The sequence below is a fragment of the Pelophylax lessonae genome (assembly GCF_965119305.1).
Source record: "Pelophylax lessonae genome assembly, chromosome: 2".
In the NCBI taxonomy this organism is placed as follows: Eukaryota; Metazoa; Chordata; class Amphibia; order Anura; family Ranidae; genus Pelophylax; species Pelophylax lessonae.
In genome coordinates, this window is record NC_138769.1 from 175,938,383 (window position 1) to 175,952,215 (window position 13,833).

General features: G+C 40.9%; 1 protein-coding gene across 4 annotated transcripts in view; it reads left to right on the forward strand.

Moving 5' to 3' along the window:
• Positions 1–13,833, forward strand: part of CDKL5 (cyclin dependent kinase like 5) — a 543,213-nt gene that overhangs the window by 374,444 nt on the left and 154,936 nt on the right. For all 4 annotated transcript variants that reach the window (XM_082245786.1, XM_082245789.1, XM_082245787.1 and 1 more), the window contains exon 7: positions 2,649–2,769. In XM_082245786.1, the coding sequence (XP_082101912.1) occupies positions 2,649–2,769 (121 nt within the window). The remainder of the gene's footprint in view (positions 1–2,648; positions 2,770–13,833) is intronic.

Genomic DNA, 13,833 nt, shown 5'->3' on the forward strand with positions numbered 1-13,833 from the left:
AATAAAGAGAAAACAATCTACTCATCTTCACAGGACTGTCGATCTCCTCAACTCACCTTTTAAAAAGTCACATGAAATAAATACAGTAGTTCATTCCTTTTTTCGCTACAGAAAAGAAAACAGCCACTGATCAGTTACATAGACTTTTCCCAATTATACAAAATCCTTCTGTATCTCTCTGATTGGTTGAGCTTTTACTAATTGTAAAATCGCTTTAGGGCAGTACGGTGCAGTGAATTAGCCAAAGTTTTTCTCTAAAGCATAGACTGCAATATCGGTGCCCCTGTTTCTACACCACTGGTCCATAAGAGGCCATCAAAGGAACTCAATATTGACCAAATACTAAAATACTAATGTAGCAAGGTTTCCAGGCCTATGGCCTGATGTGGAAAAAACACAACCATATAGGCGCTAAGAAGTGCATCTGCATAGCATGATATTATAATTAACAATATAAGTCCAATAAGAGAGTCTTTTTAAAAAGACAATAATAGGTGATGTGATAAAAAGTCCTGCTGCACCTGACAGCTTTTTTCTCAGAGATGAGGGAGGAAACTCTTGAGCAACATATAAAACAAAGCAGAAAAAGTGCTCTGGGTGCAGACTGCTTTAATAAAGATAAATAAAAGCAAATAATTAGCAGCAATTCACAAAATTAGTTGATAATAAGCAGACATATGTGTGAGATAATCCACCGGGTCCCTCTGATGGATGTGCGCCATAGGAGAACCTGAAGAAAGATCACGCATGTCCGTTGCAGACTTAGCGCATGCTCAGAAACGCGTCGTGCTTTCCGGGCCCCGGGATACCAGTGAGCGTCACGGACGTGACCCTTCCTCCCTCCTCTGCAGTGTCAGCTTCTGCTGGATGACCTGGACACCCCGAGATTAAGCCAGGCCACCTTCTCTCCTGCTCCTCGGCTTCACAAGCTCAAGGCACACCGCACATCCATCAGAGGGACGGCACCACCCAATGGATTATCTCACACATATGTCTGCTTATTATCAACTAATTTTGTGACTTGCTGCTAATTATTTGCTTTTATTTATCTTTAACCCAGAGCGCTTTTTCTTTTGTTTTACATATGGCCTGATGTGGGTCTGCCATTAGTACCGGTAATCTCTCCAGCCCATGTGAGCTGTGACCCTGGGTGTGACAACTGAAGCAGCGACAATTCCGGCATCTTTGTTTGTGGGTTTTATTGGAATTAGGGGATGTGAGAAAGGAATCAGTGGGATACTCCTTGATGCTTAACTAATTACAATTGGGACTTTACTTCTGGTTGGCGCTTCCTTGACGCCAGCCAGCCCCAGCCAACGCTCCCTGACACTGAGAACACTCTGTAGAACAGAAGAAGTGCTGAATCCTCGACTTATAGTCAAGAAGATCCAAGACTGAGAACTGTAGAACTCATGACACTGTTGTACTGTGAAAGTCACTAAATACTTTCCCCCGCCTGGCACAGCTTGAGGTAGTATATAGTAGAACTCTGTTTAGCTGTCACTTTAACTGGCACGCTCTGTGCAATTCAGGGCCCAAACTGCAGGTGCCCCCTTTAACCTTGAACTCTTCAAGGTCCACTGACTATGTACCCCCTCTGTAGCTTCAGGGTCCTCAACCTAGGTACCCCCTTTACAGCTAGCTGACACTGGATCCCAGAACCTCTTCCAGAGTGGTCCCCTCTAACTTCAGACAGACCCCCAGGGGCAGTCCTCAGTACTCACAACCTATGTAGGCTTTCTTGGGACTGGACCCCTCTCTCTCTCCGCAGGCTCTTGGCACACCAGATCTCCTCAGCTCAACTCAGCACTCTCTGGACACTCAGGCAACACCCGAGACATCCACCTTCCTCAGACAGGAGGAGAGACAGCCGCACTCTCCTTCCTGAGACTCTGCTCCTGCCGAAGACACCGTGCCACGCACTTCCCCCCAAACGTATACCCACTCCCAGAATCCTTTGCAGCATAATCTGCCTTCTGGGGTAGTTACAAGCTGGGATGTGTCCCCTGATTGGGCTTCCCACACTGCCCTATGAGAATCCTCTCACAGGAGCCAGTGGGGATACTTCTCCCCTCAGCAGGCAGATCTGGAAGCCCTGACACCCTAGCTATAAAAATCACAGCCCTGCTGTTAGGCAGACAAGTCCCACTATAGTTTTACCTAGCACCTACCGGTAGGGTGCTACACTAAATGTTAATTTAATAATAAGTTTAATTAAAGGAATTTCTGATTAGAGAAATATGTAGCGTGTCCTTGCTCACTTCTTTCTGAAAATGCAGTTGCTAGGGTGACTTACTGATCTTCTGTCTGGAGATAGTTTCTGAGTTACTGACCTGAAACAAGAATGAAGGTTGGTTATCTTGTTCCATGCAGGTCAGTGAACTAACATTTTAAGGAGGCCAGTAATAGTGAAGACCAATTTCTGTAATTTTTGATACTTTTATTTTGTGAATGAAAAATAAATGAATTAGCAACATTTTTCTTATGTATGAAAATATGACCCATAGCTGTGTTTCGTGATTGCTTTGGCATGATTCTTTTGGCTGGAAAATGAACCGGGCCTTTGAGTGGATTTAAGAAGCTGAAATGAGCCGTGTCAAATTGTAATGAGATTAACACTGAACTCTGTTGTATTTTTCCTTATTTAGAACATGCTCGAGTTGCTGGAAGAAATGCCAAATGGAGTTCCTCCAGAAAAAGTCAAGAATTACATTTATCAGCTCATCAAGGCAATTCACTGGTGTCATAAAAATGATATTGTTCATAGAGGTAAGAGATTTTTCATAGATAATAGGCTATATATAAAAATGTCTAAAGCAAGTCGGTTTTTTATTTCCCTGACACAGTAAAAGTTTCCATTTTTTTCTGTAGTACTGTACTAGAGTTAGAAATAAAGGGGCTAATTCGATTTGGTGAGGTGGGCAATAGGAACAGTTCTTCTTATAGACTCCTTGCTGCTTTAGAGCCGGATGGTACTATTTCTTCATGATGCATTGATGACTGTGAAAGTAGCTTGTTTAAAAAAATTGCAGCTAAAAGTATGCTTGTTTGTAAGACGGCAAATGCTTACATAGACCGGTTTATTGGTTTACAGAAGTTTTGCAGTAATGTAATTATGTGTTCAGTTTCAGAGGCATCTACAGCATGGTATTTGTGTGTTATCCATTTGTATGAATTTCCTGAGTGAGCTAAAACAAAATTTCACAGAAGAAAACTTATTGGTTGGTTGATTGATTTACATCTGCAATGCATCTGGATTGATTTGCATCTACAATGCACCTGGTAAGTATTCACAGCACTTCACTTTTTCCACATTTTGTTATATTACAGCCTTATTCTAAAATGGATTAAATTCATTATTTTTCTCAAAATTCTACAAACAAAACCCCATAACGGCAACGTGAAAGAAGTTTGTTTGAAATCTTTGCAAATTTATTAAAAATAAAAAAAAAAATCACATGTACATAAGTATTTACAGCTTTTGCCATGACGCTCAAAATTGAGATCAGGTGCATCCTGTTTTCATTGATCATCCTTGAGATGTTTCTACAACTTTATTGAAGTCCACCTGGGGTAAATTCAGTTACTTGGACATGTCTATATAAGGTCCCACATTTAACAGTGTATGTCAGTACACAACCAAGCCATGAAATCCAAGGAGCTATCTTTAGACCTCTGAGACAGGATTGTATTGAAGCACAGAAAAATTTCTGTAGCATTGAAGGTCCCAATGAGCACAGTGGCCTCCGTAAATCCATAAATGGCAGAAGTTTGGAACCACCAGGACTTTTCCTAGAGCGGGCCCCCCAGCCAAACTGAGCAGTCGGGGGAGAAGGGCCTTAGTCAGAGAGGTGACAAAGAACCTGATGGTCCCTCTGAGAGAGTGTTTCTCTGTGGAGAGAGGAGAACCTTGCAGAAGAACAACCATCTCTGCAGCACTCCACCAATCAGGCCTGTATAATAGACTGGTCAGACGGAAGCCACTCCCCAGTTAAAGGCACATAACAGCCTGCCTGGAGTTCGCCAAAAGGCACCTGAAGGACTCTAACCATGAGAAACAAAATTCTTGGGTCTGATGAAACAAATATTGAACTCTGTGGCCTGAATGGCAAGCATCATGTGTGGAGGAAACTAGGCACTGCTCATCACCTGGCCAATATCATCCCAACAGTGAAGCATGGTGTTGGCAGTATCGTGCTGTTGGGATATTTTTCAGCAGCAGGAACTGGGAGACTAGTCAAGATCAAGGAAAATATGAATGCAGCAATGTACAGAGACATCCTTAATGAAAACCTGCTCCAGAGCGCTCTGGACCTCAGACTGGGTATGCAGGTTCAACCTCCAACAGGATAACGACACTAAGCAAAGACTTGAACCCGACTGAACATCTCTAGAAAGACCTGAAAATGGCTGTGCACCGACGCTCCTAATCCAACCTGATGGAGCTTGAGAAGTCCTGCAAAGAAGAATGGGAGAAACTGCCCAAAAATAGGTGTCCCAAGCTTGTAGCATTATACTCAAAAAGACTTGAGGCTGTAATTGGTGACAAAGGGGCTTCAACAAAGTATTGAGCAAAGGCTGTGAATACTTATGTACATGTGATTTTTATTGTTTTTTATTATTAATAAATCTGCAAAGATTTCAAACAAACTTCTTTCACATTGTCCTTATGAATATTGTTTGTAGAGTTTTGAGGAAAATAATGAATTTATTACATTTTGGAATAAAGCTGTAACAACAAAATGTGGAAAAAGTGAAGTGCTGTGAATACTTTCCGGATGCACTGTAACTGTATGATGTAGTGGGAACATTTAATTGTGAACTTTTTTAGGAACAATAGCTTGTGTGAAAGTATTTGTAAAGTGCTGTACAATGTAAAAATCTAAATTGATGGCTGTAGCTGTTTTGGTGCAAACAATAATGTTAACTTTCTCTTACGTCCTCTGACAGTCGCAGCCTGTTCAATATGCCTTCACCACTGGGTAATGGTGCCCTCTGCAGGAGTAAGCTAGGCAGTGAAAAGGTTTAGTAAAAAAATTTACACTGAGATACACCTCTTGGGGGCTATCCCTCAGACATTACCCATCAGCCACTTGGTGCTCAGTTTGTTTCTCCGGCCTGGTTGCCACGTGGCCTTTCTTTGGTTGCGTCTTCCAACCCCTCACACCTGCACTGCTTTGGGACATCCCAATGGTGAAGGTATACTGAATTCTGTGACTTCAGAGGACGTAAGAGAAAATAGAATTTTTGTAAAAACTTACCGAAAAATGATTTTCTCTGAGTCCTCTGACAGTCGCAGCTCCTGCCCCTCTATTTTTTGGGGTTGATTTTCTTCCTGTACTGCTTGCTACGAAACTGGAGAGCAGCACCAAGTGGCTGATGGGTAATGTCTGAGGGACAGCCACCAAGAGGTGTGTGTCAGTGTGAAGTTTTTAACTAAACCTTTTTACTGCCTAGCCTACTCCTGCAGAGGGTGCCATTGAAGGCATACTGATTGGGCTGCGACTGTCAGAGGACTCAGAGAAAATAATTTTACGGTAAATTCTTACAAAAATTATATATTTTTTTTCCATTGAATATAGCATATTTTATGATACAAGATGAATTGAACCTGTGAAAATAAAAATATGAAAGCTGCTATTGCTGAGTTTTTTTCCCCACATTCCCCACAGTCATGGGCTGCCATTCTGATTTTGGCTTTCCTACCTAGTTAATCACTGATAGAAGCAATGGAAATTGAGGATGAAGGGGAAAGAGATGGAACATGGACCTCTGAAAACAAGTCAACAGTGGCAGCCTACATATATTTTTTCTTCCAGGTTCACTTTCATATAACAAAATGTAATATTATATAATAGGCAATTAAGATTCACCCAACTGATATTTTAGCAGAGAAAAAAAAATATTGCAGATGTATACAGACAAATATCTGTGACAAGAATTTCATACACCAATCAATTTAATCTGCCTTGGATTTTTCTGCTCATCAAGTGACTAAAGCAAAAAGACCTGCCCACACCAGAAGTAGGAATCAATGTGTGCTTCAAAATAGATCGCAACAGATAGGAATATATGGAGCTAACCAAAAAGTAATATTTAGTGTTGTTTTTTATACTTTTAAAGTAACAACTACTGATCAAATACAATTAAATCACTCATGGCTACCAAAGTTGACAAAATGAATTCCCTACAAAATAAAAAAAGAGAATATGTACATTTCCTTTTGCCAAATGCTGCTCTAATTAAGAGGAATAGTCCCCTGAGGTCTAAAAAAAAAAAAAAATAATAATAATTTCAGGCATATCAATCTCCTTTGCCCATTGGTTGGGCAGTTTTATCAAAAGACACTGGTCTGGGCTGAAAACACTCAGTCCATAAAAATGCTGTGTGTTGTCAGCTCATAATAAGAGCTTACTGAATTTCTGAGAGATCAACAGATATTTTTCTGCAATTATTCCATATGTTTTTTTTTTTTTTTTTTTTTGCCTTTACATAGGTTTTAATACCTGTCCCTGCTTACACACAAAAGTGTTGGCAGCTGTAATACAGACTAGCATTTTTGGTTGGGAGTCAGTTGATAGAAGAAGCGTGTATGATACTTAGTTGAAGGATATATATAATATCAAACTGTCAATAATTTATCCAAAAGTAAAAAAATATGTATTTTGGGTTGCGCCTTAACAAAAAAAAAAATATTAATAAGTGGAGTTTGAAAGACATTGCTTGAGGGCAAGACCATAATAAATCTTTTACATATATTGTATTATATGAAAGATGCTCTATATGACACTCAATTGATGCCCTTTTTTCTTCCCTTTTTAATTTAATATGGGTAATCAAAAATCAGGAGAGTAGAAGTTGCTCAAAGAGAGAAAGGGAGCTAACAGCAAATACACCCCAAACAGACTTTCCTTATATATGACCTGATGCCATGTTAGGTGGAGAACCTGAAAAAAAGTAAAGAATAACTAAGTAATCTGGACCAATAGAGAAAAATTGGAGGCTTTATTTATTTATTTATTTATTTATAGCCCAAATCTAGCCAAAATGTTTTTTTTTTTTTAAGTTGAGCATCGTTGGGAAGGGTTATACATCCTCTATCAGTTTTTTTTTTATTTTTTTTTATTACCATCTTTGTCCCTATTTACAGAGTGATGAAAAATATATTTAATGGGGGCACAGTGAGTGAGGAAGGTTAGGGACTTTTAAAAGTGTGTCTATTGCTGTCTGCCTTTCTGTCCAAGTGACATCTAACCCCTCACAGGGACAGAAAGAAAGGGTCAAATTTCCCCCATGCAATCACAGTTAGCAAAAAAAAGAAAAGTAAACTTTTACTTCCGTTTATCCAAAACTAAAGGAGTGCAAGAGCAAAGAAAAACACTTATACACAAACACACACACACACACCTGTTTATATGGAATTGCCCCTTTAAATGGATGGAACCCTTTAATTTTTCCCTTGCCAGCAAGGGAGGAATGTTTTATTGATCCATCCAGGGGTGTCCCCGAAACAGGTGAATGGTGTTTGCCTTCTACAGTGATCCTGTTGCTGGGAAGTTGCTTCATGTTACAAAATTACTATTGTGTCGTAGGCTTAGAAGGGGCCGCATATAAAATCCAGTATTTGGCTAAGGATTTACAGACTGTAAAAAGAGTTTAGTTAGGTTTACTAAGTGTTAACTCTTGGATTTGGAGCATTTTAGAGCCAAAAACTTCTTCTGGTCAGGCATGTTAAATTATATATATACAAAACTCTCAATAGACCACAACAGGTCTATTTTCATTAAAGAGAGAATGCTGCAGTTAAAAAACATACAAAAGCTTCATTGTTTACAGAGTGAAGGAAAAATGAATAAAAACGAATAAATGCAAAATTACTTCTACTATTAGCATGGATCCTACTGTTCTATAATTAAATGTAGATTCAATACGTATAGGAATATGTTCCACAATACTATAATTGTTAGCCCTCAACACTAACCTATGAATGTTCACAGATGGTTTGTCCATCCAACAATCACTGTAAATACATTATTCCTCCAATTTATTGCAAAGTTTATCCAGATAATTGCTGTTTAGCTCCAAAGAGAAAGAAATCTGCCAAAGGTATTTTATGGACCCCTAGAGCTCCAAATGGTAATTTTCAGCACAGATCTATTGGATCCCTTGTATATACAGTATTTGAGTAACTAACATATAACAATCACAAAGTCGGTTCACAAGCAATCATATGATCAAATTGAATACTGCACAGGATGCTGGATGGACCATTAATCTTGAAACTACTATCAGGCAGTGACTCTCCCTTAACCTAGATTGGAGTCAGCCAAAAGTGTTATAAAAACACATATCACCTCAAACATCTACAATAATGATCTTATATGGGACCCATGACCATTCACCATTCTACAAGATGTGGCTGTGTGCCAAAAGAAATCCAACATGTAGGCAGTATCAAGCATCCAGAATTTCTCTTTAGATAGCATGTGCAGCATTTGCATCAGATGAAAAGAAATCATATGCTGATCAGCGTTAGTATCTTTTACTGTGTTTACTGTGTTTTATAAAGATGTAGTACCCTCCTAGTCAGGTGCTAGGTTAGAGAGTGTAGTTTTGTCTCTCTCTGCTTACCAGAAGAGCAGCAGGCAAAATGTTTGTGCACTCTGCTTATCAGGGAGCAGGATTGATTGTTAGGTCTACTCAGTGTGCCCAGTGTGTGATTCATCTGGTCTCAGGGAGTGTACCCAGCTGATCCAATAGGGAGGCACGTTGGATGCTGGAGGAAATCTGACAAATGACACACAGGCTTTTGGTACTGTCCCAAGGGTTGGCACACAGAGTGGTGCATTATGGGACAGGGTATAAAAAGCCACGGGCACATGAGGTAGAGGTCTTTGGGGGGAAGCAGAGTCCCAGAAGGAGGGTGGTGGCTGCCTCCTCTTCTGCAGCGGTTGATGGTGATCACAGGCAGTCGGCCTGGTGTACCGGTGGTGTGAGGCTGAACCCAGAGGTCCAGGCAAGCTGACTGTGGAGTTGGGGCACTGTGAGACTCCCTAAAACAGTATTGTGAGTACAGAGGATCTTGCCCAGGGGTCTGCCCAGGAAGGGGACCACTCCGGGCAGTGCAGTCAGTGTACGGATGTCAGCTAGCCCAGAGAGAAGGGTACTAGGGGAATACCCTGAAGAGAAATATTTTAGAAACACTTACCTCATCTTCATTCAAGTGGCAGGATGAAGTAGTGGCCTTGCCGCTTTCTCAAATTAAGAGTCCTCAGCATTGTGAATAGTTAACAGTTGGAGTATCCCAATCATCCCTTCTCTCATCCCAATTTAAATAAAACCACATAAACAACATCCCCTGGACTGATCTTTGACTAAGCCAAGAACTTAGTGTTAAGTTTTCTGCAAGCAGTTGCTACGGGTAACCCAGGGGAATCCCTAAAGTGTAATCTTCAGCAGTCTAGCAGGCAGTGCTACAAAAAGAATTGCATCATGTACATGGAGCAGGAGGATGTCTTACCCTTTCTACTTTGCACACGATTTAGATAAAGATATTAAGTAGTAAGAAAAAAAACAAGAAAATAAATTGGTTTTTAAGTGAATAAGGGGGTACAAACAAACACATCTTATGACGCAGATACATTTTTTTTTTTTTGTTCGTTTTTTTAGCACAAGGGGGTTTTACATGAGTGAAGACAAAAGAAAAGATAAAAGAATTAAACAAGGGGGGCATAGGGACACAGGAGATGTCAGTGGATTTGAGAATAACAGTAGCACCTCTGATAAAGAAATCAGGACCAAACAATACATGCACCAGAAAATGTAGCTGAGTGGTTGAAAATGATCAATTTATTATTGAAGCAGCTTACTTTAAAACAATGTTTGAAAGAAAAGTTAAAATTTTTATGCCACTCAAAAAGATTCCTAAATTTTACATGAAAGGCATGATTACCATTGATGGTTTAAAGTGGAAATTATTTTTGAACAGTTGAAGGGTGAGAAATGGCCAGATTATGAGACATCAAGTGTCGTAGAATCAAGTGACGCAGAGTATAGGTTAAAGTTTAAAATGTTTCCTCCATTCAATTTGAATGCTGGAGTGAAGGAAAAAAAATACAACACTGTAGTTTTGTACAGTTTGACTCAAAATAAAAGAATAGCTTTGAAATAATTGCAACATGATGGGGGGTTAATATTTAAACCATCCCACAAAGGAGATAATATTTAGTACTGGATAAACACCAGTATGAGAAAATATATTGAACCCTTTTACTGCCAGGTCTGTACGGCGTACGGGCCTACAGAACTGCTTGCAGCTGGCCACGTACGGACGTCACATTTCTCACATTGTTCCTTGTGTTATAAGCTCATTGTCACTTTAATGACCATGAGCTTATATCAGAACTGTTCAGCAGACTGTTCAACAAAACCATAGCTCTGATCAGCGAATCTCCCAAAAATAGCTATTCCAACAAGTTGACCACCACCCCCCCCACCACTGCCGCCGCTGCTACTGACATGTGTCCTTGTTTACCCTAAATAACACAACTTCCCCACCTAACTAATCCCTACAGCACCTCTATTTGTCTCTGCACTAACCACTCCACACTCCTCCAACGATCCTGACCGCCCCCCCCAACCTGATCCTCCCCTGCAGAGTGCGGCTTCCCTCCTTTGCCCTCCCGCTGGCTTCTATACTTCAGGGGAGGCACAGAGAGGAAACAAAATCATCTACATGGGGGGGGGCTGGAACTCTGACCCCCCTGTAGTGCCCCCACATTGCTGATCTCTGGGGACTCCTCCCCGCACTGCAGCCGGCTGACTTTCCCTCCCCGCCTCCCGCCGGCTTATGTGCTGCAGGAGAGGCACAAATATGCGAAAAAAATCTTTTACATTGGGGGGTGGCACTCTGACCTCCCCTGTAGGGCACCTCCATCCCTGCACTGCATCCAGCCAGCTTTCCCTCCCCGCCTCTCACCGGCTGCAGCTGCTGCTCAAGAGGGATCCCAGGTCACTGGCTGTCAGGATGGAGAGCAGGGTAAACCAGCCCCCTTCTTTTCTTAGGTGAACATAGTGAGCGATAGCTACTGATCGATCGCTCCTATATCTAGCTGTCACAGTGGCATAGTAAACAGTGGCCTTTTTAACACTTTGGCCTCTACCATAGCTGCCATAGACTGGCAATTAGATCGAGCACATAGATCGCTGGGTCCAAAACCACCGCCAGGAGCCTGTCCTAGAGACGTCATCGTCAGGTTTCCCTACTATGATAGGAAGCACTAGCTTTGTCTACCCGCAATAAATCGCAAATTGATTACAAAGGCGACAAGCTACAAATTTTCAGCGACCTTAGCCCCATCACCTTGGCCAAACGACAAAAACTTTGCCCTATTACTTCTCATCTGCAGCAGCATAGGGTCCCCTACTACTGGGGTTTCCCCTTTTGCTTGATTGTCACTCGTGAAGGAGTCCAACACAGTCTACGAGATCTACAAGGAGACGCCTTCATTCAAAGCCTAGGCCTCCCTCCACTCCCAGAGGATGAAGCGCTTCATCAACAGCTTCCACAACGTCCACCTCCTGCTACGCCTGATCTAATCTGGACTCGCCAAGCAAAATATCAAGAAAACATCTTTTACGCCACTCTGAGCTCATTCTTCCAAACAACCCCCATGATTTCTATGTGGCAAACTTCATGCAGAGCGGCTGTCTCCTGTGTTTTCAAACCAAAGTTTTTTGGGTCCTGTATATAGGACCTTGTTCACATACAGTGGGGATCGAAAGTTTGGGCACCCCAGGTAAAAATTTGTATTAATGTGCATAAAGAAGCCAAGGAAAGATGGAAAAATCTCCAAAAGGCATCAAATTACAGATTCTACATTCTTATAATATGTCAACAAAAGTTAGATTTTATTTCCATCATTGAAACTTTCAAAATTACAAAAAAACAAAAAAATGCCATCTGCAAAAGTTTGGGCACCCTGCAGAATTTATAGCATGCACTGCCCCCTTTGCAAGGCTGAGACCTGCCAGTGTCATGGATTGTTCTCAATCATCGTCTGGGAAAACCAGGTGATGTCAATCTCAAAGGTTTTAAATGCCCAGACTCATCTGACCTTGCCCCAACAATCAGCACCATGGGATCTAAGCAGTTGTCTAGAAAACTGAAACTGAAAATAGTTGACGCTCACAAAGCTGGAGAAGGCTATAAGAAGATAGCAAAGCGTTTTCAGATGTCAATATCCTCTGTTCGGAATGTAATTAAGAAATGGCAGTCATCAAGAACAGTGGAAGTTAAAGCAAGATCTGGAAGACCAAGAAAAATATCAGACAGAACAGCTCTTAGGATTGTGAGAAAAACAATTCAAAACCCATGTTTGACTGCACGATCCCTCCAGAAAGATCTGGCAGACACTGGAGTTGTGGTACACTATTTCACTATAAAGAGATACTTGTACAAATATGGTCTTCATGGAAAAGTCATCAGAAGAAAACCTCTTCTACATCCTCACCACAAAAATCAGCGTTTGAACTTTGCAAATGAACATATAGACAAGCCTGATGAATTTTGGAAACAAGTTCTGTGGACCGATGAGGTTAAAATTGAACTTTTTGGCCGGAATGAGCAAAGGTACGTTTGGAGAAGAAGGGGCACAGAATTTAATGAAAAGAACCTCTGTCCAACTGTTAAGCATGAGGGTGGATCAATCATGCTTTGGGGTTGTACTGCAGCCAGTGGCACAGGGAACATCTCACGAGTAGAAGGAAAAATTGATTCAATAAAATTTCAGCAAATTTTGGATGGTAACTTGATGCCATCTGTGAAAAAGCTGAAATTAAAGAGAGGACGACTTCTACAAATGGATAATGATCCTAAACACACCTCGAAAATCCACGGGGGATTACATCAAGGGGCGTAAACTGAAGGTTTTGCCATGGCCTTCACAATCTCATGACCTCAACATAATTGAAAATCTATGGATAGACCTTAAAAGAGCAGTGCGTGACAGACAGCCCAGAAATCTCAAAGAACTGGAAGACTTTTGTAAGGAAGAATGGGCAAAGATACCTCAAACAGGAATTGAAAGACTCTTGGCTGGCTACAAAAAGTGTTTACAAGCTGTGATACTTGCCAAAGGGGGCAGTACAAGATGTTAACTCTGCAGGGTGCAGACGCCAATTTTTTTTGGTTTTTGTTATTTTGAAAGTGTAAATGATGGAAATAAAATCTAACTTTTGTTGGCATATTATAAAAATGTCTAATCTGTAATTTGATGCCTTTTGGAGATTTTTCCATCTTTCCTTGGCTTCTTTATGCACATTAATAGAAATTTTTACCTGGGGTGCCCAAACTTTCGATCCCCACTGTACCCATGAGGTATATTATTTTTCCTTTTCATGTTACTATTGCTGGAGTTTAGATGGGGACCACCCATCTTTCCACCTGGACAGAGTCTGCCATGTCCTCCTGTTTTTTTTCCCTGGCCGAGGCCAGGGAGTCCTGAGACGCGGCTACGTTTCAGGTTTACTACCCTTTTTGGGTCTCTTTTTCTTTTTTGGGCCTCTTTTGGGTTTAATTTTGTTACTATGTTTATTATGTGTTTTCAATGTTCCTTTGTTATAAGTTTGTTACTGATATATGTTTTTCCCTCACGGGGCCCCTTTACACACGCTAAATGTCACTTACTTATTATCTTATAATATACTTAAGCCTTTCCTAATACTTACACCTTTATGGCTTTAAGAATTGTATCGTATAATGTGAAGGGCTTTAGTTCTGACAGCAAGCGATGGCTCACTTTGAAGGAGTTTACATCTTCTGGTGCTGACATA